Source organism: Mytilus californianus, unplaced genomic scaffold (genome assembly GCF_021869535.1).
Source record: "Mytilus californianus isolate M0D057914Y unplaced genomic scaffold, xbMytCali1.0.p SCAF_22, whole genome shotgun sequence".
Lineage (NCBI taxonomy): Eukaryota > Metazoa > Mollusca > Bivalvia > Mytilida > Mytilidae > Mytilus > Mytilus californianus.
This window is the reverse complement of record NW_026262671.1, coordinates 6,038,038-6,064,841: the sequence shown is the minus strand read 5'-3', so window position 1 is coordinate 6,064,841 and position 26,804 is coordinate 6,038,038. Positions and strand designations below refer to the sequence as shown.

General features: G+C 34.3%; 1 protein-coding gene and 1 long non-coding RNA gene across 5 annotated transcripts in view; one reads left to right on the top strand and one right to left on the bottom strand.

Moving 5' to 3' along the window:
• Nucleotides 1-26,804, top strand: part of LOC127732185 (NPC intracellular cholesterol transporter 1-like) — a 90,330-nt gene that overhangs the window by 56,390 nt on the left and 7,136 nt on the right. Inside the window, exons 17-20 of the mRNA XM_052241251.1 lie at nucleotides 19,689-19,747; nucleotides 20,674-20,815; nucleotides 21,371-21,602; nucleotides 22,086-22,199. Of these exons, the coding sequence (XP_052097211.1) occupies nucleotides 19,689-19,747; nucleotides 20,674-20,815; nucleotides 21,371-21,602; nucleotides 22,086-22,199 (547 nt within the window). The remainder of the gene's footprint in view (nucleotides 1-19,688; nucleotides 19,748-20,673; nucleotides 20,816-21,370; nucleotides 21,603-22,085; nucleotides 22,200-26,804) is intronic.
• Nucleotides 12,203-26,503, bottom strand: LOC127732197 (uncharacterized). 4 transcript variants are annotated; one of them, XR_007996121.1, is made up of 2 exons: nucleotides 26,182-26,503; nucleotides 12,203-16,471 (listed from the first exon to the last, which is right to left on the bottom strand). It is a non-coding gene; the product is annotated as an uncharacterized LOC127732197 (long non-coding RNA). The 4 variants fall into 4 exon arrangements; XR_007996122.1 differs by lacking the exon at nucleotides 26,182-26,503 and adding an exon at nucleotides 24,203-25,030; XR_007996123.1 differs by lacking the exon at nucleotides 26,182-26,503 and adding an exon at nucleotides 23,335-24,162.

Here is a 26,804-nt window from a genome sequence, read left to right as displayed (position 1 = left end):
TCTTAAACAAATATGCAAATTTTGATAGAGGAATCGATTGAATTTGCAGACCTATCATCTAAATAAAGGCAATATGTTTTTATGGCCCCGCAACACAGGTGTGTGGGCCATATAGTTTTACCCTTATCTGTCATTCTGTCATTCCACAACGACAATATGGACTTTTTCTCTAAACGCCTTCACATATTGAACTGATTTTTAGTATGTGAGTCTACCATGATAAGTTACAGATCAAGTTTATGTTTGGTTCCGCTCCATTGATTTTTACTGAAATTAGGGGCTTTGGACTTTGAAAGTGTCTTGAAAATAACAGTTATATGGACTTCTTTTTCTAAGACTCTTCACATATTGAGCTGATTTTTTTTATATGTGAGTCTTCTATGATGAGTTACAGATCAAGATCATGTTTGGTTCAGCTCCTAAAAATGGCTCCAAGCATTTTTTGGAACACGCCGGGGCCATAAGTGTTGTTCCGAAACTTCTATTTAATCTTGTTATTATGACTGTTTTACAAATACAGAATGTTTGATTCAACTTCTTAAAACTTAGTCATGTATATTTTATTATATTTTTGAAAATAGCATGATATAAATTACATTTTTGCAAAGTTTCAATTAAGCCCTCCTGATCGGAGTAGAATCAGGATTTCTATACATATCCCCGGTACATTCCTGCTTAGTTTTTGGTCAGTTTGATTAAGTGGTTTCAAAAAAAGTAATGAAAGTGTAAAATACTAACAGACTCTGGTGGAGAGTTGTCTCATTGGCAATCATACCACATCTTTTTATTTTTACATTTATGATTATGGATGTCAAATGACGATAACTGCTCTCATTGTCTATAAAGGGTGAGTAGGAACTTTGAACAGGGTTTTTATGCCCCAGCCGCAGCAGAGGAGATATTAAGGTGGATCAGCGGTATATATTTCCTCAGATAGAATATTTTTATACTTTGCCAAAATGAAGATTTCTCGATGCTTTTTTCTAAAATATAATAAAAAGTATGGGTCACCGTGCTACTTTTCAAGCTACAAGTCGTGCAAAATTGTACAAATTTGTATAGATTGTTCATGATAAAACAGATTTTTGTGAATAAATAGAAATCTATGAGATAGAATTTTAAAATAAAATATAAGAAGATAGGTTTTATAATATGCTTTAAGAAAATAAAAAGAAAAAATGGTGTCACCGAACTTGTTTTTTTGCTACAAGTAAAAAATGAAAATCATTCCAGTATAAAATTTTTACTATAAGAGTTATCTCCCCTTAAATGGCCAAGTTGAAAAATTGATTCTAAAAACATAATTATTTGGTTTTGTTTAAATATTTTGGATAATGCAATGAATCACTTGTTTTGTCTTTATACAAATAAGCAGTCTTACACATAGATTGCAAATCTGTCTCAAAATTTGAAGATTTAGGCAAAGAACTAGACCAATTGTGTACTGTTATTGTACAATCCAAGATGGCGGTATACAGTGAATCTACCTTAAGTGTTACCCTTGTCTGTCTTTACGTCCGTAGGCACATACGTCCCAAAATTTGTTTCCATTCTCTAACTTTAGTTTGCCTTAACCAAATGTTATGAAACTTACACACAATGCTTATTACCACAAAACACAGATAAAGTTGGAATTGTGGGGGGGGGGGGGGGGGGGGGGGGGGGCGTCACTTTTACCATTCTAGAGTTATGCCCCTTTACAAATGGAAAAATTACTAAATATTTCGTTTCCGTTCTCTAACTCAAGTTTGCCTCAACCAAATGTTATGAAACTTATACACAATGCTCATTACCACAAAACACAAATCAAGCACGAATTTGCAATTGGGTGCAGAGCTCCAGATAAGAATTCACAAATTGGGGTTTTTAACCACCATTTTTTTATGTAATTGGGTGATAAAGTTTTTTAATTGCATTATCAATTCCAATTCACCCCTCAAGCAAATATCAAATTGGGTTTTTCACCACCAAGCTCCTTAATGTATTGGGTTTTTTCATCAACACAATATTGAATATTAAGGCATGTTATAATCACATTATATCAACCCCAGATGTGTTTCTATCTTAAATATGTTTCTTTCTTTGTAAAATATGTGCTAGCTGTTTTATTTGGTTTTATTCACTGACGAGCAATTGTACATTTAATTTGTGTCCCGTTTTAAACGTTCTGTCAGTTTTGTATTTTCTCAAAACTTATGTAAACTGCAGCTGGCGTCACTAGTTGGACAGGAACTAATTGCCTTTCTAGATCCCATATGATCACCCTACAGTTTAATTATAGTTGGGGTAGGTGTGGCTAAGTTTTAGAAATTGTGTAATATATGTGAAATTTAGGTGCTGTAAGAAAGTTTTGCCAGTCCTTTCACCTATTTGCCAGATCTACTTTTTAATAAAAATAAAAAGTAGTTTCCAGATTTAAGATATACCCCAAAACCTTGAGGTTTATAGGGTGGTTTATAATGACGGAGACCACATTCAACTTAAATTTACAAATAATTCTGCAACATCAAGTAAATAAATGACAATGTTATACTGCACTTGCCAATAAGACAACTATCTTAAGCATCTAGAACAAAACAAAGAAAGTGTCAAGCTGCATTGACGTAAAAAACGGATATATGTTTATTCACTCATCAACTAAAATGAAAAAAATAATATATAAACTGTTTTTGTTTAATTAAATTTACATAAATCTGGGTTAAGTTGTCCCTTATCAGAACTTTTGGTTTCCGATGCTTTCAACTACATATCATGTCATAATTGATTTGGCCTTTCACTTTTTCCAACTGATTTCGTTTTTGACGGAACCCCGTGTTTATGGCTCTAGCAATGTTCTCGTTATGGTACGCAAACACGCCCGTGCGTTCAATGGCCGCTTCCTAAAATCATTAGCTGAGTCTTGTTATCATCATAACTTTCCCTCAGCTATCAAAAAGAAGCCGAAAACATGCTTCTATTCAATATTTTTACCGGACATTTATTTTTCGTTTTAATTCATTGTATGTTATGATAAATCCCGAGCAATTCGAAAAAATATGACAGCATGTCACACGCTAGTTGGATAAACGCCGAGAAGATCGAAATGTTTTGATAAACACGTGTACCTTTTGAGCAACGGAAAATTCCAACAGGGACCCATTGCAGCTACTTGATGCAGGGCTCTATTTTTAGAATGAAAGGACATTTCCAATTATAAATATTATAAAAATAGATTAACGCGACGACTGTAATCAAGTAAGGGTAAATAACGCAAACGATAGCGAATAAAAGCGTTAAGAACCCATGTTTTTGGCATATAATTGGGTTTTCCTTTGAATTAATTGGGTTATTGAACCCTGCAATAGGCAATTGCATTGGGTTTTTAATTATTTTTATTGCGTGATCACGCAAATACGCAGCTTATCTGGAGCTCTGTGGGTGGTGTCACTTTTACCGTTCTTGAGTTATGTCCCTTTATAATGTTATATCTTGCATATAAACTTATAAAGTTATAAAGGGACATAACTGACAAGAACGGTATCATCTGTGTCCCATAATTTTTTTTTTTTTTTGGGGAGGGGGGGGGCTAGGAATGTTCCCTCTAATTCAAGATGACATTATTTCTTTATGACTGACACTGTTTATGATTTATAATGTATCAAAAATGGATTACAATTTCTTTGAGATTTATGCATTTAAAAAGTTGGTTTTTTTTGGTGGCATAACAAATTCTCTTGATCTTTCCTAATAAATGTTTGAAAAGAAATAAGAGGTATATTTGGCAACCTAAAGATGTCTTTTGATATTTTTTTCATGAAATGTAGTAGAATAAGTATACAGAATTATAGGCAGCATAAACATGTCTCTTAATTTTCTTGTATGAAATTTTAGAGATAGAATAAAGGTGGACTGTATGAAAATTAAATTAGAAACAACTAGAATCTCAAAATATTTAGTTGAAACTTTATTTAAGATGCATGTTTTAAAAATATAGAAACATTTAAAAAAAAAAACTTTGCAAAGATGTTTAATGCATAGCCAAGGATAAAACCAAAGGGGTAACAAAGTACAAATAGTAAAGTTTAAAACATGAGTAGTGAACATCATCTTGAGGGTCTGAACGGGAAATTTCAATTCTGGTATACTTTAATTTTTGGACCAATATAGTCTATTCTTTTTTCTTTTTTTTTTTTACCATTATTAATTAATTATAAGGTCAGTCATAATTCAACAACATTTTTTGTAATAAACAAAGAAATTTAATAAGTAAGCAAATCAAATTAAATAATATTAGATATTAAATAGATTGAAAAAGTAAAGATAAATAAATAAATTCACAAAGTGACAATAAACAAATAGATTGAAAGAGTAAAACATAAATAAATAGATTTGACAAAGTAAACAATTAAATATTGTACACATCATACTCACTGCATTAACAGAAATCTTTCATGTCTTCAATGTGCAAAGTTATGAAATTTATTAATATTATATTCTCAGTTTAAAAATAATTCAATCATCAAATATGTGCAAAATTATCTAAATTGTGCAACTTCCAGTAGATTACATCAATATATTGAAAGAACACACTGTACAATAGTGTTTACAAATTAAAAGTTTAAAATGACACTGTGTTCAATAAACAAGTATTTAATGTGTCACGGTAATCCATTCTGACAATTTATAGTAGAGTGATAATCCATATGTAAATTAGTTAAACAGTGCATCGTGATTTGTAATGCACTCATTATTGCAGCTTGCAGATTCCAGTTATCAATAGTTTCAATAGTTTACTACTGACAGGCATGTTGAAAAATGGAATAAGTCTGCACTTAGAAGGCTCTTTTTGTTAGATTCTGCAGACAGATAAATTTTGTTATTGATAAACGGTTCCCATGTATTGACTAACTTTTTGGCAAATGGTATATTTTCTTTTTAAGATCCTGTCATTAGAATTTATCCATCAGAAGCAAGGCCAAAGTTGTATTTTCTTTCTTTTTATATCTGCTTGTTGGAAGATTCTTAATGGTTTGAAGTAAAAAAAAAACAAGAAAAATGCCTGAAACTTTTTAGAATCAAGGAATTAGCATTTTTAATGGGACATTGTAGAGGGTCATAAAGAGGAGAGGGAGAGGGATATGTGCACAGATGAACTAAAAATAAAATGGCCATTTCATGATGAACAAAAAAAAATGGCTATTTCACCAGTTTGCATGAAAATGATGAGCTTCAAGCAAGAAAACATGTGAAATAAAAATTGCAAACATGTTGCATGAATTTAACCCATTGCCATCCTCATTGTATAGCACATGCATTTTCAAAACTATATTTAACAGAATATTCTCTGTTGATTTCTGCAGTTATTATATTTGTTGAAGAAAGATTTTTGATAAAAAAAAAAATTCAGGTTAAAAGGCCTGGTGTTTAAGGTTCTTAGTATGTTTAATTGGAGAGATATTATAGCAGCTCAAGTTGTCTGAAAATAGTACATTGTATGAGGCCAAAATATAAAATTTTTGTGTTAAGGGTTTCCCAACCTATCCAATTTCTTTGGGTTTCAAAATGCCTATAACCCTAAGAATTTTATTGGCACTTTCAGTAATTAATCAAAATTGTTGGTGGTCATCATATGGTCAAGGTAACAAATATACTTTTATCTGGTCTGATTTGGATCCTTTGAACTGTGAACTTTTCATATTTTTAAGACAGAAGATACACAGACCTTTTGTTTAAAATTAATTCAAATACAACTGAATAATTCAAGTGACACACATAATTTTCATATAACTTCTTACACAACGGAAGATATGTAAAAACCAAAGTAGAAAATGGACTCTGGGGTTAATTTTTTTCTTTAAACAATGAAAGGTCCAGGACCATTTAAATTTTCAAGGAAAGGTCCTCCTTAAGATAGTCAACATTCCTGTATAAAGCCCCAGTGAAAAGATTGGGAGGTTCTTTACTTTTGTAATTCAAAAATGTAAAGTCCCCTTTTAAAATAGACAGGTCCCTGACCTCACCCCCACACTAATTTAAACCCCTTGTGGACATCCTGTAAAAAATCCCTGATCTCAGCTGAAAACATTTTGATGAAAAGAATTTCAACCTTTTAGGATTTGCATCAAACAAACTATTTACTATGGCATCATGTTTATTAGTGATGACAGATTGTTTACATGTTTGTACTTTTATACCAAATCAGTGTAATCAATCTTTGGTATTTACTAAATATTTGGAAAGTTCTAATTACTTACATAGAGCTACATGTAAATGCTTTTTTAAAGAAAAATTTGTAATATTATGTAGAACATACCGCAGCCTTGATTCCAGAATGACACTGACCCACATTTAATAGTTAATTTATAAATATAAATGTATGTATACATGTATATGCTCATGTCAGGGTTTTCAACAGTCATTTCCTGTAAAAAAATGGTTATTTTTTTTGCCAAAACAATTCATTTCTTTAGGAATCAAAAGTGAGATTTTTAAAAGGGAATGTGAATATATATATACCCCTTCCACAAACACATGTTGGACAGTAGAACCTCCCAGGGTCACTAACCACAAAGATCCAACTCCTCCAAATTTGGACAGTACAACCGACCAGGGTTACTAACCACAAAGATCCAACTCCTCCAAATTTGGACTGTACAACGGACCAGGGTCACTAACCACAAAGTTTCAACTCCTCCAAAGTTTGACAGTACAACTGACCAGGGTCACTAACCACAAAGATTCAACTCCTCCAAATTTGGACAGTACAACTGACCAGGGTTACTAACCACAAAGATCCAACTCCTCCAAAGTTTGACAGTACAACTGACCAGGGTTACTAACCACAAAGATCCAACTCCTCCAAAGTTTGACAGTACAACTGACCAGGGTCACTAACCACAAAGTTTCAACTCCTCCAAAGTTTGACAGTACAACTGACCAGGGTCACTAACCACAAAGATTCAACTCCTCCAAATTTGGACAGTACAACTGACCAGGGTTACTAACCACAAAGATCCAACTCCTCCAAATTTGGACAGTACAACCGACCAGGGTCACTAACCACAAAGATTCAACTCATCCAAATTTGGACAGTACAACCGACCAGGGTCACTAACCACAAAGATCCAACTCCTCCAAATTTGGACAGTACAACCTCCCAGGGTTACTAACCACAGAGATCTAACTCCTCCAAATTTGGACAGTACAACCGACCAGGGTCACTAACCACAAAGATCCAACTCCTCCAAATTTGGACAGTACAACCGACCAGGGTCACTAACCACAAAGATTCAACTCATCCAAATTTGGACAGTACAACCGACCAGGGGTCACTTACCACAAAGATCTAACTCCTCCAAATTTGGACAGTACAACCGACCAGGGTTACTAACCACAAAGATTCAACTCATCCAAATTTGGACAGTACAACCGACCAGGGTCACTAACCACAGAGATCTAACTCCTCCAAATTTGGACAGTAGAACTGACCAGGGTCACTAACCACAGAGATCTAACTCCTCCAAATTTGGACAGTACAACTGACCAGGGTCACTTACCACAAAGATCTAACTCCTCCAAATTTGGACAGTACAACTGACCAGGGTCACTAACCACAGAGATCTAACTCCTCCAAATTTGGACAGTACAACTGACCAGGGTCACTTACCACAAAGATCAAACTCCTCCAAATTTGGACAGTACAACTGACCAGGGTCACTAACCACAAAGATCTAACTCCTCCAAATTTGGACAGTACAACTGACCAGGGCCACTAACCACAAAGATCCAACTCCTCCAAATTTGGACAGTACAACCGCCCAGGGTCACTAACCACAAAGATCAAACTCCTCCAAATTTGGACAGTACAACCACCCAGGGTTACTAACCACAAAGATCCAACTCCTCCAAATTTGGACAGTACAACCGACCAGGGTTACTTACCACAGAGATCTAACTCCTCCAAATTTGGACAGTACAACTGACCAGGGTCACTATTATTAACCACAAAGATCCAACTCCTCCAAAAACAAATGTTCAAAGACAAACAACACCAAACAATGGATGATCCAGATTACACAAAGACCAAGGGACAAGAATGTGAACAACTGCATGTTTCTGTACGGCCTTTAATAATAAGCAAAACTCATACTTTTTATACGACCGCAAAAATTAAAAATTTTTTGGTCGTATATTGGTATCACATTGTTGTCGTCGTCGTCAGCGTCGTCCGAAGACAGATGGTTTCCGGATAATAACTTTAGTATAAGTGAATAGAAATCAATAAAATTTTAATACAAGGTTAGTAACCACAAAAGGAAGGTTGGGATTGATTTTTGGGGTTATGGTCCCAAAGGTTTAGGAATTAGGGGCCAAAAAAGGGGCCCAAATAAGCATTTTTGCAGTTTCCAGACAATAACTTGTGTTTAAGTGTATGAATCTCTCTGAAATTATATCACAAGTTTCCATACAACAAAGGGATGGTTATGGGGGGTTATGGCTCAAACCATTTAGCAATTAGGGGCAAAAAAGGGGGAAAAACAAGGGTTTTTATGGTTAAAGGACAATTTAGACAATTTAAAAGCAGCTGTAAGGGAGGTAATCCAATCCATTTAAAGAATACTGTTGTATATATGTTTGATTACCCCCCTTACACTGCTTGTAAATTATGTATTAAGAAATAATGATTGTCTTTAGATGATTAGCTGTAAATTTATTTTAGAAGTTGCTATTAATTAATATTAATTTTAACCATGACTGTATGTCATTTTATATTTTAATATTTTATGATGTATTTAAATGAGTAGTTATGGTTGCAAACTCTATTAGAAATTTGAATTGAGATTATTTTTGGAATAAGGGAAAGGGGGAGTTGAAAAAAAATTGGGGGGGGGGGAGTAAATAAAAATTTGTAGGGGGCTAAAATTTTTCTCATTTCAGATTTCAGAAATTAAAAAGAAAATTTCTTCAAATATTTTTTTTTTTTGGGCGGGGGGGGTTAATATTCAACAGCATAGTCTATTGCACAAAAGCAAAAAATTGAATATAAATTCAAATCATATAACCAATTTTAAGTTCTTTGACTACAGTTATTCTGTGTCAGAAACCTATTATGTGTCAAATATTTAATTGCAATCCAAATTCAGACCTGTATCAAGCGCGAATATTGTGTCCATTTTTGCCCCAACTGTTCAGGGTTGGACCTCTGTGGTCATATCCTGCTGAGCTCAGCGAAGCATTTTATTAAGTAAGCTATAAAAGACCCTGACATGTGGTAGACATAAGTGTTAAAGTTTATCATTGTAAGATTCTATGAGATGACAAGAATTTCAAAATGTTTTACCAGAAGTGTATTTGAGATTAACGTTATTGAAGAAAAAATCTTTAGAAACATTTTTTTTTTTTAATGCAAAACTTACTTAATATTTTGGATAAAGGACAGCTTGAACTTTTTGGAATTTTGGGTCCTCAATGCTCTTCAACTTTATACTTGTTTGGCTTTATAACTATCTTGATCTGAGCGTCACTGATGAGTCTTATGTAGACGTAACGCGTGTCTGGCGTATTAAATTATAATCCTGGTACCTTTGATAACTATTGAAAGTGTTAGAAGCAAATATCCTTAAGAGATAGCTTAAATGTAAATGTGGAAGGGTTAGCAGGAAGGAGATCTTATTTCTAGTTCTAATATGAGGGTTTTCTTTCACTTTGTAAACAAAGTCACATTCCAATAAAACATAAGGTCCACTTGGGTGAATTCTCAATTAAAATTGCAATGTCAGGGGTACAAAAATTGTATTCTGAGTGATGGAGATGATAAAAATGGATACTTCTGTTGGTCTTGCTCATAGGAAATTGAATAAAATCATTTTAAAGTAATAAGTCTACATGTATCTGTACACTTTTTAATAGTGATAGTTTGTTTTCTTGAGCATTTTTATACGCCCGTCAAAATTTTGACAGGATGTATTATGGTATACAAATGTCCGGCGTCTGTCTGTCTGTCTGTCTGTCTGTCTGTCTGTCTGTCTGTCTGTCTGTCTGTCTGTCCGGCGTCCACATGTTGCACCGTAACTTGAGAACGACTTATCCAAATTTCATGAAACTTAATGTAGTTGTTCCTTATGATGGTCAAACGATCTGTATACTTTTTGGTGAAAATAAGATAACCTTTTTGAGTTACGGGACTTTGTAACTAAAACAGGGGGTGTTTTTTTCACATGTCCACCGTATCTCAAAAAGGATTAATAATTATTGCTTAAAACTTTACACACTTCTTAGTTATATTAATCTAAAGATCTGTATACTTTTTGGTGATGATTCAAAATTTTATTTTAGAGTTATTAAGTTTTTTGTAAAAAAAGGGGGGGGGGGGGGGGGGGGTTGGGTTTCACATGTCGAGCCGTATCTCAAAAACGGTTTATGATTATTGCTCAAAACTTTACACACTTCTTAGTTATATTAATCTAAAGATCTGTATACTTTTTGGTGATGATTCAAAATTTTATTTTAGAGTTATTGATTTTTTTATAAAAAAAGAGGGGTTTTCACCTGTCGTGCTGTATCTCAGAAACGATTTATGATTATTGCATAAAACCTCACACACAAGAAGACGGGCGTATCATGCACTTGTGGCGCAGCTGTTTATTGATTCATCAAATAAAATAGCTGCCTTTCAAATGTGTCTGAAAGGTCTGTTTGGAAATACTTTCTATTTAAAATCCAAATTATTCTTTCATGTCATGCTCTATGCTCATTTTAACATGGGTAGGCAATATATTTGTTTTTTTTTTTTTAAATTCACTGAATACACTGAGCGTTATCAGGTGTATACAAATGCTGATGGAAAGAGATCTAGTTTATAGAAATTTTTTCAAACTATATAATAGTTGGACACATCTTGAGAAAAAAAACATTAAAAAAGTGAAGTTACGAAAGATGATTTTTATACGCCCGTTTACAGGACGTATTATGGTATACCGTTGACCGTCTGTCCGTCCGTCGTCAACATGTCGGACATTAATTCAAAAATGCTTTAACCAATATACATGAAACCTTGGTGAATTGTTTATATCTATTGACGTGAGCTCCCTTTCGTTTTTTATAAATTTCAGATTAACCATTTCCGAGTTTTGGGGTTTTATTCACTAAAAAAGGGGGGATTTTCCAGTTTACGGACAATAACTCAAAAACAATTTCACCAATTTGCATGAAACTTTGGTGAATTGTTCATATCTATTGACCTGAGCTCCCTTTCGTTTTTTATAAATCTCGGATTTATTTTCTATTCCTTTTTTTCCCCATTATTTTCTATGTTTTGCCCATTGAATACTTCATCCAGACCCTCATATCTCCTTTCATCTTACAAGATCTTGTCACAAAGTTGTGATATTGTACCTGTAGTGATGATAGTACAGATGATTTAACTAAGATCAAACCTTTTATGGTTTTGACAAATAGAAGAAGTAACAGTATCTTTCACAATGCTATTATATAATACAAAGCTTTTGTCAATATAAAACCACTAACGTTATTGTTCTTTTTGATCGAAGGTTATTTAATTAAAAGTCATGTGAGTTTAACATTAACAATACCAATATAAAAATCAGAAGATGTGGTATGATTGCCAATGAGACAACTCTCCACAAGCGACCAAATGACACAGAAATTAACAATTATAGGTCACTGTACGGCCTTCAACAATGAGTAAAGCCCATACCGCATAGTCAGCTATAAAAGGCCCCGAAATGACAAATGTAAAACTATTCAAACGAGAAAACTAACGGCCTGATATATGTACAGAATAATGAACGAAAAACAAATATGATATACAGCAACAAACGTACAACCACTGAATTACAGACTCATGACTTGGGACAGGCACATACAGAATGTGGCGGGGTTAAACATGTTAGCGGGCGCCCAACTCTCCCCAATGCTTATTTACACTATTAAGTCGCTTTAAATTTTAAAAGTTTATTTTAGTGATGAATACATTGGTTTTCTTATCTACAGTAACTGTGGTTAATTATTATTTGCTGGGTACTTGAATTTTGATGGGTTTTGACAAACCAAGAATTTAAATTAAATTCCGTGTGGTGAACCAACGCCTGTGAAATCGTTTTGGTAGAGTCCCTGAAGTGGATACCTTGGTATGCCGGGTTGTCAAATCATGCAAATGAATGCAATCCTTAAATAATAATTAAAATTGACAACAACACTTCAAAAGATCTGCAATTTTATTATCTATGTCTACATGTTTCGCCTGCAAGGCAGGCTTCATCAGGACAATTTTTATACAGAATTTAATCCCTGAAGTACTCAAAGTGGTGCATGAAATTTGACGTCGTCATGGTGAGAGAAACAATGAAAAGTGAAAGTAGCAATACAGAGTTATAAATAGATAAGATAAATATAGAAAATTAAAGTTTGTTTACAATGTAACTTGAGTTTGTTTTACTATTATATGATACATGAAATTGTTCTAATGGCTTGGTATCTAATTGGACGAACTTCCCATGGTTCCTACCACTTCGCAAGGCTTCTCTTCCAACCTGGCCATTGTTGGAGGTTACTACTTCCTGGCGCGTCGGCAACACATAGGAAGATTATGGTCGCCGCTATGTAAAATAAAATTGTCAAAAAATGTTCCCTTGTTAATTATTTGGTGACTCTCTATAATTTTTGGATCGTCTGCAGTAGTTGTTCTGTTTAATAGCATGGTTGTGAATTCCTAGTTCATTTAAGATCGGCGCCCGTGGTACGTTTTTTCTGCTAACAGTTATATATATATGTTAAGGTGGTATCGGATTTCTTGGTCATCTTGGTTCAGTTGTTATTTCGTCGCAAGTATGGAATATTCCTTGGTCCATGTATATGCTGGTGGCCTGTAGATTGGCGCGTGTAGCAAGGCGGTTCCTTTCGGATGCAGGGGTTCACGATTAAATAATAAATTAAATTCCGTGTGGTGAACCAACGCCTGTGAAATCGTTTTGGTAGAGTCCCTGAAGTGGATACCTTGGTATGCCGGGTTGTCAAATCATGCAAATGAATGCAATCCTTAAATAATAATTAAAATTGACAACAACACTTCAAAAGATCTGCAATTTTATTATCTATGTCTACATGTTTCGCCTGCAAGGCAGGCTTCATCAGGACAATTTTTATACAGAATTTAATCCCTGAAGTACTCAAAGTGGTGCATGAAATTTGACGTCGTCATGGTGAGAGAAACAATGAAAAGTGAAAGTAGCAATACAGAGTTATAAATAGATAAGATAAATATAGAAAATTAAAGTTTGTTTACAATGTAACTTGAGTTTGTTTTACTATTATATGATACATGAAATTGTTCTAATGGCTTGGTATCTAATTGGACGAACTTCCCATGGTTCCTACCACTTCGCAAGGCTTCTCTTCCAACCTGGCCATTGTTGGAGGTTACTACTTCCTGGCGCGTCGGCAACACATAGGAAGATTATGGTCGCCGCTATGTAAAATAAAATTGTCAAAAAATGTTCCCTTGTTAATTATTTGGTGACTCTCTATAATTTTTGGATCGTCTGCAGTAGTTGTTCTGTTTAATAGCATGGTTGTGAATTCCTAGTTCATTTAAGATCGGCGCCCGTGGTACGTTTTTTCTGCTAACAGTTATATATATATGTTAAGGTGGTATCGGATTTCTTGGTCATCTTGGTTCAGTTGTTATTTCGTCGCAAGTATGGAATATTCCTTGGTCCATGTATATGCTGGTGGCCTGTAGATTGGCGCGTGTAGCAAGGCGGTTCCTTTCGGATGCAGGGGTTCACGATTAAATAATAAATTAAATTCCGTGTGGTGAACCAACGCCTGTGAAATCGTTTTGGTAGAGTCCCTGAAGTGGATACCTTGGTATGCCGGGTTGTCAAATCATGCAAATGAATGCAATCCTTAAATAATAATTAAAATTGACAACAACACTTCAAAAGATCTGCAATTTTATTATCTATGTCTACATGTTTCGCCTGCAAGGCAGGCTTCATCAGGACAATTTTTATACAGAATTTAATCCCTGAAGTACTCAAAGTGGTGCATGAAATTTGACGTCGTCATGGTGAGAGAAACAATGAAAAGTGAAAGTAGCAATACAGAGTTATAAATAGATAAGATAAATATAGAAAATTAAAGTTTGTTTACAATGTAACTTGAGTTTGTTTTACTATTATATGATACATGAAATTGTTCTAATGGCTTGGTATCTAATTGGACGAACTTCCCATGGTTCCTACCACTTCGCAAGGCTTCTCTTCCAACCTGGCCATTGTTGGAGGTTACTACTTCCTGGCGCGTCGGCAACACATAGGAAGATTATGGTCGCCGCTATGTAAAATAAAATTGTCAAAAAATGTTCCCTTGTTAATTATTTGGTGACTCTCTATAATTTTTGGATCGTCTGCAGTAGTTGTTCTGTTTAATAGCATGGTTGTGAATTCCTAGTTCATTTAAGATCGGCGCCCGTGGTACGTTTTTTCTGCTAACAGTTATATATATATATGTTAAGGTGGTATCGGATTTCTTGGTCATCTTGGTTCAGTTGTTATTTCGTCGCAAGTATGGAATATTCCTTGGTCCATGTATATGCTGGTGGCCTGTAGATTGGCGCGTGTAGCAAGGCGGTTCCTTTCGGATGCAGGGGTTCACGATTAAATAATAAATTAAATTCCGTGTGGTGAACCAACGCCTGTGAAATCGTTTTGGTAGAGTCCCTGAAGTGGATACCTTGGTATGCCGGGTTGTCAAATCATGCAAATGAATGCAATCCTTAAATAATAATTAAAATTGACAACAACACTTCAAAAGATCTGCAATTTTATTATCTATGTCTACATGTTTCGCCTGCAAGGCAGGCTTCATCAGGACAATTTTTATACAGAATTTAATCCCTGAAGTACTCAAAGTGGTGCATGAAATTTGACGTCGTCATGGTGAGAGAAACAATGAAAAGTGAAAGTAGCAATACAGAGTTATAAATAGATAAGATAAATATAGAAAATTAAAGTTTGTTTACAATGTAACTTGAGTTTGTTTTACTATTATATGATACATGAAATTGTTCTAATGGCTTGGTATCTAATTGGACGAACTTCCCATGGTTCCTACCACTTCGCAAGGCTTCTCTTCCAACCTGGCCATTGTTGGAGGTTACTACTTCCTGGCGCGTCGGCAACACATAGGAAGATTATGGTCGCCGCTATGTAAAATAAAATTGTCAAAAAATGTTCCCTTGTTAATTATTTGGTGACTCTCTATAATTTTTGGATCGTCTGCAGTAGTTGTTCTGTTTAATAGCATGGTTGTGAATTCCTAGTTCATTTAAGATCGGCGCCCGTGGTACGTTTTTTCTGCTAACAGTTATATATATATGTTAAGGTGGTATCGGATTTCTTGGTCATCTTGGTTCAGTTGTTATTTCGTCGCAAGTATGGAATATTCCTTGGTCCATGTATATGCTGGTGGCCTGTAGATTGGCGCGTGTAGCAAGGCGGTTCCTTTCGGATGCAGGGGTTCACGATTAAATAATAAATTAAATTCCGTGTGGTGAACCAACGCCTGTGAAATCGTTTTGGTAGAGTCCCTGAAGTGGATACCTTGGTATGCCGGGTTGTCAAATCATGCAAATGAATGCAATCCTTAAATAATAATTAAAATTGACAACAACACTTCAAAAGATCTGCAATTTTATTATCTATGTCTACATGTTTCGCCTGCAAGGCAGGCTTCATCAGGACAATTTTTATACAGAATTTAATCCCTGAAGTACTCAAAGTGGTGCATGAAATTTGACGTCGTCATGGTGAGAGAAACAATGAAAAGTGAAAGTAGCAATACAGAGTTATAAATAGATAAGATAAATATAGAAAATTAAAGTTTGTTTACAATGTAACTTGAGTTTGTTTTACTATTATATGATACATGAAATTGTTCTAATGGCTTGGTATCTAATTGGACGAACTTCCCATGGTTCCTACCACTTCGCAAGGCTTCTCTTCCAACCTGGCCATTGTTGGAGGTTACTACTTCCTGGCGCGTCGGCAACACATAGGAAGATTATGGTCGCCGCTATGTAAAATAAAATTGTCAAAAAATGTTCCCTTGTTAATTATTTGGTGACTCTCTATAATTTTTGGATCGTCTGCAGTAGTTGTTCTGTTTAATAGCATGGTTGTGAATTCCTAGTTCATTTAAGATCGGCGCCCGTGGTACGTTTTTTCTGCTAACAGTTATATATATATGTTAAGGTGGTATCGGATTTCTTGGTCATCTTGGTTCAGTTGTTATTTCGTCGCAAGTATGGAATATTCCTTGGTCCATGTATATGCTGGTGGCCTGTAGATTGGCGCGTGTAGCAAGGCGGTTCCTTTCGGATGCAGGGGTTCACGATTAAATAATAAATTAAATTCCGTGTGGTGAACCAACGCCTGTGAAATCGTTTTGGTAGAGTCCCTGAAGTGGATACCTTGGTATGCCGGGTTGTCAAATCATGCAAATGAATGCAATCCTTAAATAATAATTAAAATTGACAACAACACTTCAAAAGATCTGCAATTTTATTATCTATGTCTACATGTTTCGCCTGCAAGGAATTCACAACCATGCTATTAAACAGAACAACTACTGCAGACGATCCAAAAATTATAGAGAGTCACCAAATAATTAACAAGGGAACATTTTTTGACAATTTTATTTTACATAGCGGCGACCATAATCTTCCTATGTGTTGCCGACGCGCCAGGAAGTAGTAACCTCCAACAATGGCCAGGTTGGAAGAGAAGCCTTGCGAAGTGGTAGGAACCATGGGAAGTTCGTCCAATTAGATACCAAGCCATTAGAACAATTTCATGTATCATATAATAGTAAAACAAACTCAAGTTACATTGTAAACAAACTTTAATTTTCTATATTTATCTTATCTATTTATAACTCTGTATTGCTACTTTCACTTTTCATTGTTTCTCTCACCATGACGACGTCAAATTTCATGCACCACTTTGAGTACTTCAGGGATTAAATTCTGTATAAAAATTGTCCTGATGAAGCCTGCCTTGCAGGCGAAACATGTAGACATAGATAATAAAATTGCAGATCTTTTGAAGTGTTGTTGTCAATTTTAATTATTATTCAAGAATTTAAATGTTCAATGAAATGTAAATTTACTAAAGGCTTATATGCAAACTTTGTCAAAACCACAAAATCAAGTTTCCACCAAAATACAGTTTTCATCAATACACAAAATATAAAAGAGTAAATTCGCTTGTATCTGTGGTCATAACTGTACCCAAGGATAAATGAGAGACCAAGAGTTAAATGTTTTCAATTTACATAAAAGTAATAATCATTTTATTATTGTTTTCAAGAGATAAAACTTTTCAGCAGATACCATATTGTAGATACACTTTCTTTGAATTCAAATCAAAGAATATTTGTGATACATGTCAATGAGGTAACAACCAAACAATCCAATTAAAAAAAACACCACAAAGTTCATCGAGAGGTCAGCAGAGTCTAGACAAATTATAAATACCGTGGATTCATTTATTTTCGTGGATTGAAGAAAATTGTACTTTGGTGGATATTTGAGGTCATGGTTTTTCCAAACAATGTTTACCTAACTTTGTGGAATCCCATTGTTTTCCACTGGTATTTCACTGGTTTTTCAAATGGAATTCAGTAGAACACAGTTTTCCATTGTAAATATGAGTATTTAGTGCTTGACATATTTTATAGACACATTAAATGTTGAAGACTATGTTGATCAATGTTGAAGACTATGTTGATCGTTGTTGAAGACTATGTTGATCAATGTTGAAGACTATGTTGAACAATGTTGGAGACTATGTTGAACAATGTTGAAGACTATGTTGATCAATGTTGAAGACTATGTTGATCGTTGTTGAAGACTATGTTGATCAATGTTGAAGACTATGTTGATCGTTGTTGAAGACTATGTTGATCAATGTTGAAGACTATGTTGATCAATGTTGAAGACTATGTTGATCGTTGTTGAAGACTATGTTGTTTAATGTTGAAGACTATGTTGAACAATGTTGGAGACTATGTTGAACAATGTTGGAGACTATGTTGAACAATGTTGAAGACTATGTTGATCAATGTTGAAGACTATGTTGACCAATGTTGAAGACTATGTTGATCAATGTTGAAGACTATGTTGATCAATGTTGAAGACTATGTTGACCTCTAAATCGCTTAATAATTTGAGTTTTTAGGTTGCTGTCTTATTGGTGTATATCCTGCATCATTCATAATTATATAATTATAAGTTTATTTAAGACATTTAGGTGCTAATATACTAAAAGTTGAGGAAAAAAAACCTCAATAATGTGCTGCCAAATACAGTCATAACTGACATGGCCTTTGGCATCAATTCGTTTAATAGAAGATGGCTTCTGTCTATATTAAGATTATTTACAGGAAACTTTAAAATTGGGCACGATTAATTATTGCCTTTGTTCATGTTAATGGAAGAAAGAAGATAATGAAAATATAGAAAAAAACCTTTTATGATTTCAGATTGCAACTAGAAAAACATTTATTGGGAGGAAATTATTGAAATCGAAATAGAATAACAGGAAATTTGTTCTAGAATTATCAACAGCCATTTGTATGATTAAAGATCAATTGTAGTGGATAAGACAGAGTTTTTTCAAAAATGGTTTTAATGATACATTGTTTTCACTGTTTTCCAATTAAACACTGGTTCAAATTGGTGCAGGTCGAGGGTCAGAGATCTTTCTTTTTTCGAGGTGACGTTTAAACTCATAAGCCGTTAACCCTTACATTGATTTTTGATACCATAACTTATATTTGTAATCTTGTATTTTTGTCTTTTGTGCATTAAAATAGCAATAATACTTGTAAGTGCACACAAACATTTCTGAATTTTAAAGGTATTCATTTGCACAATTTGAAAAACAATGTTTTGCTACCAATTATAGACATTTAACCTTTGGGCAAGAAAAAAAAAATTGCTTTGTAAAACAATCAATGTTCTTTTTAAAATTGTCTTTATTGAAATCAATTATGCATTCCAATTTAAATTTATGACACCTATTTCTAAGTACTGCATATATTACTGAAACCATGATCAGCTATTATGGCCAAAAGTTTGAGTAGTTAAAATATAAAAAAGTTTTTGAGCATCAAAATTAGAATTTTTATCAAAATCATTATTAATGATATCAAACTTTATGATTGGAAATAATGCCTTCTTTTGCTTTATTGGTTCCAACCCATATAGAGCTATACTAACCCAACCCTAAACTTAGCCATAACTCATGTCTTACTACAATAACCAGCCTATTTTTAGGCACATTCCAAAACCAGGTTTGATTGATTAATTGATTGGGATTCAATATCAAAAGAAAACTATTACAGGAAACACATAAGGATGAGAGAAAAAGAAAATTCTTAGTTTGATGTTGCTTACCCATGCCTTGTAGGGTTGGGTGGGTAGGTAGGTTTTTTTTTTTTTTAGCCAACAACATAAGTTACATGTGTTAGACAAGAAAACGATGTTAGAGCAAGAAAAAGATGATTTGTTTCATAAATGTATTCAGGTAGGCTGCTATTTAGGTAGATAGGTAGGCAACATCTTACATTAACAATAACAATTTTAATTTTTTTTTTTTTATAACTTCATATATTTCTTTTTTCAGAGGTCATGCTGCATATGGAAGTGGAGTTAATTTGATTCGCAACAAAACACAAGTAGGAGGTATGTTATTGAAGTATACACCATGCAGGTCCATAGCCAGGATGTCTGTTGATCGTCGTCCTTCATTTTTGGGTAAAGATTGCATGAAATGCAATCAAAACCCTATGATGCTGACTTGATACCTAAATCTTCCAAGGTTTATCACTACTTTTTAAATACACAAAATATAGTGCATTGACCATAATTTTCTAAACATCCTATCCATGAACATTTCCAGAAATTTATCAATGAAATATATGCTCAGATATTCAAGTTACAAAATGGTGTTACACTTGTCAAGAAAATTTCATAACTTTTGCAAGGTGCAGTAATCTAATATTTGTTCTAAAGATATCAATGATGTCATTGTTAAAGTAATCTTTAAAATTGGAGTTATCTTCCTTTGTCCATAATTGTAGTTGAATCAAATACAACCAATGCTTTATATAATGAAATTTTGGACTTCCCACTGATAAATTAAAGCAATCTTTACCTTTCAGTGCTTTCAAGCACTTTGATTATTGTGTTTTTACTTAGTATCTTAATAGATAGGTAGAAACTTTAATAAGCAAAAATGATCAGCAAATAGTGCAAAGGAGATAGAGAGAAACTGTAAACAGAAAAAATTATCAGTAATAAAAGATCAACAAAAAAGAGATTTTTGTCATGAATTCTATTCTAGTCGACAATGTGTCCATTGTTAAAGATGCAAATAGACCTAGTTGAATGACACAACCTATTTAGTGCCTCTAGTTATTGTTGATGTGGAAGGATCCTTGTTTTTTTAGAAAAACCAGATACTTAAATTATCTTTAGGTATATATGGAACATAAACAGATATATTCAGGGATTTTTAATGTAATTAAATTTGAAGGAGACTAGTTGTTAGGTCAAATCTCATTAATAACCATAGTAACTAGTATTAACTTTTGTTTCTATTTTTGTAGCAACCTATTTTATGACCTACCACACTATACTGAGGACGAATGAGGACTTCATTGGAGCTTTGCGTGAAGCTAGGAAGATAGGAGAAAATATAACAAACACCATCACTACTAAAACTTCTAATGCAACTGTATTCCCATACAGGTAAGTTATTAATTAGGATTGTTGTACATGACACTTATGTTATTATTTTTTTCAGAAATTTTTACCTATACTATGAGCTGTACCTGACATTTGTACATGACACTTGTGTTATTATTGTGCAGTATTTTCTATGTATACTACAAGGAGTACCTGACATTGGTACATGACACTTGTATTATGATTGTGCAGTATTTTCTATGCATACTATGACCAGTACCTGACAGTTGTACATGACACTTATGTTATTATTGTTCAGTATTTTCTACTATGAGCATGATGAGCAGTACCTGACATTTGTACATGACACTTGTGCTATTATTTTGCAGTATTTTTTATGTATACTTGAGCAGTACCTGACATTTGTACATGACACTTGTGTTATGATTGTGCCATATTTTCTATGTATACTGTGATCAGTACCCGACAGTTTTACATGACACTAACGTTATTATTGTTCATTATTTTCTTTGTACAATGAGAACTTGATAGTCGTACATGGCACTTATGTTATGATTTTTCAGTATTTTCCATGACACTTATGCTACTATTTTTCAGTATTTTCTATGTATACTACGAGCAGTACCTGACAGTTGTACACGATACCATATTTAACATCGCTTTGTGTATGGTAGCCATCTTTGTTGTCACCTTTATCCTGATTGGATTCGACTTTTTCTCTGCCATAATGATTGTTCTTGTGGTATCCATGATTGTTATTGATATATGTGGCATGATGTACTTCTGGGATATTACACTTAATGCTGTTTCATTGGTCAATCTTGTGATGGTAAGTTGTCATTGTTCATGATTTAGGGTCCTGAAGGGGTTTTAATACAGAAAAGAGAACAATGGGGATAAGAAAAAAAAGAGCCAAAAAATAAATTGATTGATTGTAGGTTGATTAACGTCCATTGACAAATATTTCATGCATGTTTAGAATGATAAAAAATACAAAAAAACTACAGAATAGAGAATAATGCGGTGCTAAAATATAAAAAATAGAGAAAATTACCGGAGAAATTCAAAAATACAGAAATGAATATCCTGTCCATGTTTGATATTGAAAAAAAGAAATGGCACGTAAACATTATTGTTTATAACTGTTTTATGATAATTCATTGAATAATCGAGATTATGAAATACTTTCAGTGTTCCCAAAGATGTTTAATTTTTTTAAATGGCCTCTTATAACCATAATTTACCTTTAATATTGTGAAAAGTTTTTCTTTCCATAGAGATTATATTATAAATTTATTTGCTTATCTTTTAGGCTGTTGGTATAGCTGTTGAATTTTGTGCTCATATAGTCCGAGCTTTTGCTGTGAGTTTACAGCCAACCAAACTAATGAGAGCAGAGGAAGCTCTTGCACATATGGGAAGCTCTGTGAGTATATAAGCTCTAGCACATACAGGCATCTGTTTCAGAAGGATAGGTTTATCAAGGTTCAAACTTCCTATTCCAGGAACAAACAACAACCACTAAATTACAGGCTCTGACTTGGGACAAGCACATATAGAATGTTGCTGGGTAAAACATGTAAGTGGGAGTCCAACACTCCCCCAAACCCTCCTATACATATTTAAAATCTTAAATTCCGTGTGGTGAACCAACGCCTGTAAATCGTTTTGGTAGAGTCCCTGAAGTGGATACCTTGGTATGCCGGGTTGTCAAATCATGCAAATGAATGCAATCCTTAAATAATAATTAAAATTGACAACAACACTTCAAAAGATCTGCAATTTTATTATCTATGTCTACATGTTTCGCCTGCAAGGCAGGCTTCATCAGGACAATTTTTATACAGAATTTAATCCCTGAAGTACTCAAAGTGGTGCATGAAATTTGACGTCGTCATGGTGAGAGAAACAATGAAAAGTGAAAGTAGCAATACAGAGTTATAAATAGATAAGATAAATATAGAAAATTAAAGTTTGTTTACAATGTAACTTGAGTTTGTTTTACTATTATATGATACATGAGATTGTTCTAATGGCTTGGTATCTAATTGGACGAACTTCCCATGGTTCCTACCACTTCGCAAGGCTTCTCTTCCAACCTGGCCATTGTTGGAGGTTACTACTTCCTGGCGCGTCGGCAACACATAGGAAGATTATGGTCGCCGCTATGTAAAATAAAATTGTCAAAAAATGTTTCCTTGTTAATTATTTGGTGACTCTCTATAATTTTTGGATCGTCTGCAGTAGTTGTTCTGTTTGATAGCATGGTTGTGAATTCCTAGTTCATTTAAGATCGGCGCCCGTGGTACGTTTTTTCTGCTAACAGTTATATATATATGTTAAGGTGGTATCGGATTTCTTGGTCATCTTGGTTCAGTTGTTATTTCGTCGCAAGTATGGAATATTCCTTGGTCCATGTATATGCTGGTGGCCTGTAGATTGGCGCGTGTAGCAAGGCGGTTCCTTCCGGATGCAGGGGTTCACGATTAAATAATAAATTAAATTCCGTGTGGTGAACCAACGCCTGTAAATCGTTTTGGTAGAGTCCCTGAAGTGGATACCTTGGTATGCCGGGTTGTCAAATCATGCAAATGAATGCAATCCTTAAATAATAATTAAAATTGACAACAACACTTCAAAAGATCTGCAATTTTATTATCTATGTCTACATGTTTCGCCTGCAAGGCAGGCTTCATCAGGACAATTTTTATACAGAATTTAATCCCTGAAGTACTCAAAGTGGTGCATGAAATTTGACGTCGTCATGGTGAGAGAAACAATGAAAAGTGAAAGTAGCAATACAGAGTTATAAATAGATAAGATAAATATAGAAAATTAAAGTTTGTTTACAATGTAACTTGAGTTTGTTTTACTATTATATGATACATGAGATTGTTCTAATGGCTTGGTATCTAATTGGACGAACTTCCCATGGTTCCTACCACTTCGCAAGGCTTCTCTTCCAACCTGGCCATTGTTGGAGGTTACTACTTCCTGGCGCGTCGGCAACACATAGGAAGATTATGGTCGCCGCTATGTAAAATAAAATTGTCAAAAAATGTTCCCTTGTTAATTATTTGGTGACTCTCTATAATTTTTGGATCGTCTGCAGTAGTTGTTCTGTTTAATAGCATGGTTGTGAATTCCTAGTTCATTTAAGATCGGCGCCCGTGGTACGTTTTTTCTGCTAACAGTTATATATATATGTTAAGGTGGTATCGGATTTCTTGGTCATCTTGGTTCAGTTGTTATTTCGTCGCAAGTATGGAATATTCCTTGGTCCATGTATATGCTGGTGGCCTGTAGATTGGCGCGTGTAGCAAGGCGGTTCCTTCCGGATGCAGGGGTTCACGATTAAATAATAAATTAAATTCCGTGTGGTGAACCAACGCCTGTAAATCGTTTTGGTAGAGTCCCTGAAGTGGATACCTTGGTATGCCGGGTTGTCAAATCATGCAAATGAATGCAATCCTTAAATAATAATTAAAATTGACAACAACACTTCAAAAGATCTGCAATTTTATTATCTATGTCTACATGTTTCGCCTGCAAGGCAGGCTTCATCAGGACAATTTTTATACAGAATTTAATCCCTGAAGTACTCAAAGTGGTGCATGAAATTTGACGTCGTCATGGTGAGAGAAACAATGAAAAGTGAAAGTAGCAATACAGAGTTATAAATAGATAAGATAAATATAGAAAATTAAAGTTTGTTTACAATGTAACTTGAGTTTGTTTTACTATTATATGATACATGAGATTGTTCTAATGGCTTGGTATCTAATTGGACGAACTTCCCATGGTTCCTACCACTTCGCAAGGCTTCTCTTCCAACCTGGCCATTGTTGGAGGTTACTACTTCCTGGCGCGTCGGCAACACATAGGAAGATTATGGTCGCCGCTATGTAAAATAAAATTGTCAAAAAATGTTCCCTTGTTAATTATTTGGTGACTCTCTATAATTTTTGGATCGTCTGCAGTAGTTGTTCTGTTTAATAGCATGGTTGTGAATTCCTAGTTCATTTAAGATCGGCGCCCGTGGTACGTTTTTTCTGCTAACAGTTATATATATATGTTAAGGTGGTATCGGATTTCTTGGTCATCTTGGTTCAGTTGTTATTTCGTCGCAAGTATGGAATATTCCTTGGTCCATGTATATGCTGGTGGCCTGTAGATTGGCGCGTGTAGCAAGGCGGTTCCTTCCGGATGCAGGGGTTCACGATTAAATAATAAATTAAATTCCGTGTGGTGAACCAACGCCTGTAAATCGTTTTGGTAGAGTCCCTGAAGTGGATTCCTGTACGAAATGGGACGCCCGTAAATGACATGGAAACCAGGCGTAGAAATCATACTTTATCAGGGCGTCATTGTAGTGTTTAGAGAATGCATGTCCAGGCGTCAACCAGGCGTAAACCAGGCGGAAACCAAGCGTAACTGAGGCGGAAACCAGGCGTAAAATAAGGCGTAATATTTAAATGAGTACGCCTGGTCCACAGAAAACCAGGCGTTATATGCAAATGAGTACGCCTGGTCAATAAAAAAAGCAGGCGTAATATCCTTACATAATACTACACTTATTTTAAATCAGTGTATTACCCTAGCTGTGTACTTTTGTGTATTTGATACAAACTTCTGTACTATTGCTTAAATTTCTCATTTTTTGACATGAAACTTGAAATATTAACCATTAATTGATGAAGCTATATAAATAAATATATACATATTAGACAGACACTGGCTCAAATAAGTTTAAGTTTAAATTAGAATTATGACAATTAATTCTTACTGAAATAAAACCAGCATTTTAACTAAGTGTTTTTTTTAAATTAATGTCATTTGAACCAAAATATCAATGATAATACTGCAATTTAACTTAATGTGAAAGATTTTAATGTTATCATCCAAGGATGAAGGTTTTCAGAATTCAAAATTACTGTTAAAAAATAAAACTTAGTTACTCACATAATTATCTTTTACCATGTATATTACTTTCCTTTTATTTCACAATTTTCATTAATCAATTTGATTCCATAATTCCAATTTCAAATTCTTCCAAAAAGCACAAAACAAGCTTAATTATCACTGAATATATAAAGCTGCCATAAGTCCAACTCTTGCAAAATAATACCAAGGAGCAAAATTTTGAAAAAAAAATCCCATGATCCTTTATCAACAAAGCATTATGGGTATTATGATTTACGCCATACCAACTGTTTTACGCCCGTAGGAAAATTTACGCCTTGCTTATTTCAATTTACGCCAGGTTTACCATATTTTCTACGCCCGTGAGGACTACAAATTTACGTTTCCTGTTCCCTTACGCCTGGATCTGGACACGTAACTACCACTTACGCCAGGTTTACGCCAGATTTCCAGGCGTAATACGCCTTATAATTTCGTACGGGTACCTTGGTATGCCGGGTTGTCAAATCATGCAAATGAATGCAATCCTTAAATAATAATTAAAATTGACAACAACACTTCAAAAGATCTGCAATTTTATTATCTATGTCTACATGTTTCGCCTGCAAGGCAGGCTTCATCAGGACAATTTTTATACAGAATTTAATCCCTGAAGTACTCAAAGTGGTGCATGAAATTTGACGTCGTCATGGTGAGAGAAACAATGAAAAGTGAAAGTAGCAATACAGAGTTATAAATAGATAAGATAAATATAGAAAATTAAAGTTTGTTTACAATGTAACTTGAGTTTGTTTTACTATTATATGATACATGAGATTGTTCTAATGGCTTGGTATCTAATTGGACGAACTTCCCATGGTTCCTAGCATGCTATTAAACAGAACAACTACTGCAGACGATCCAAAAATTATAGAGAGTCACCAAATAATTAACAAGGGAACATTTTTTGACAATTTTATTTTACATAGCGGCGACCATAATCTTCCTATGTGTTGCCGACGCGCCAGGAAGTAGTAACCTCCAACAATGGCCAGGTTGGAAGAGAAGCCTTGCGAAGTGGTAGGAACCATGGGAAGTTCATCCAATTAGATACCAAGCCATTAGAACA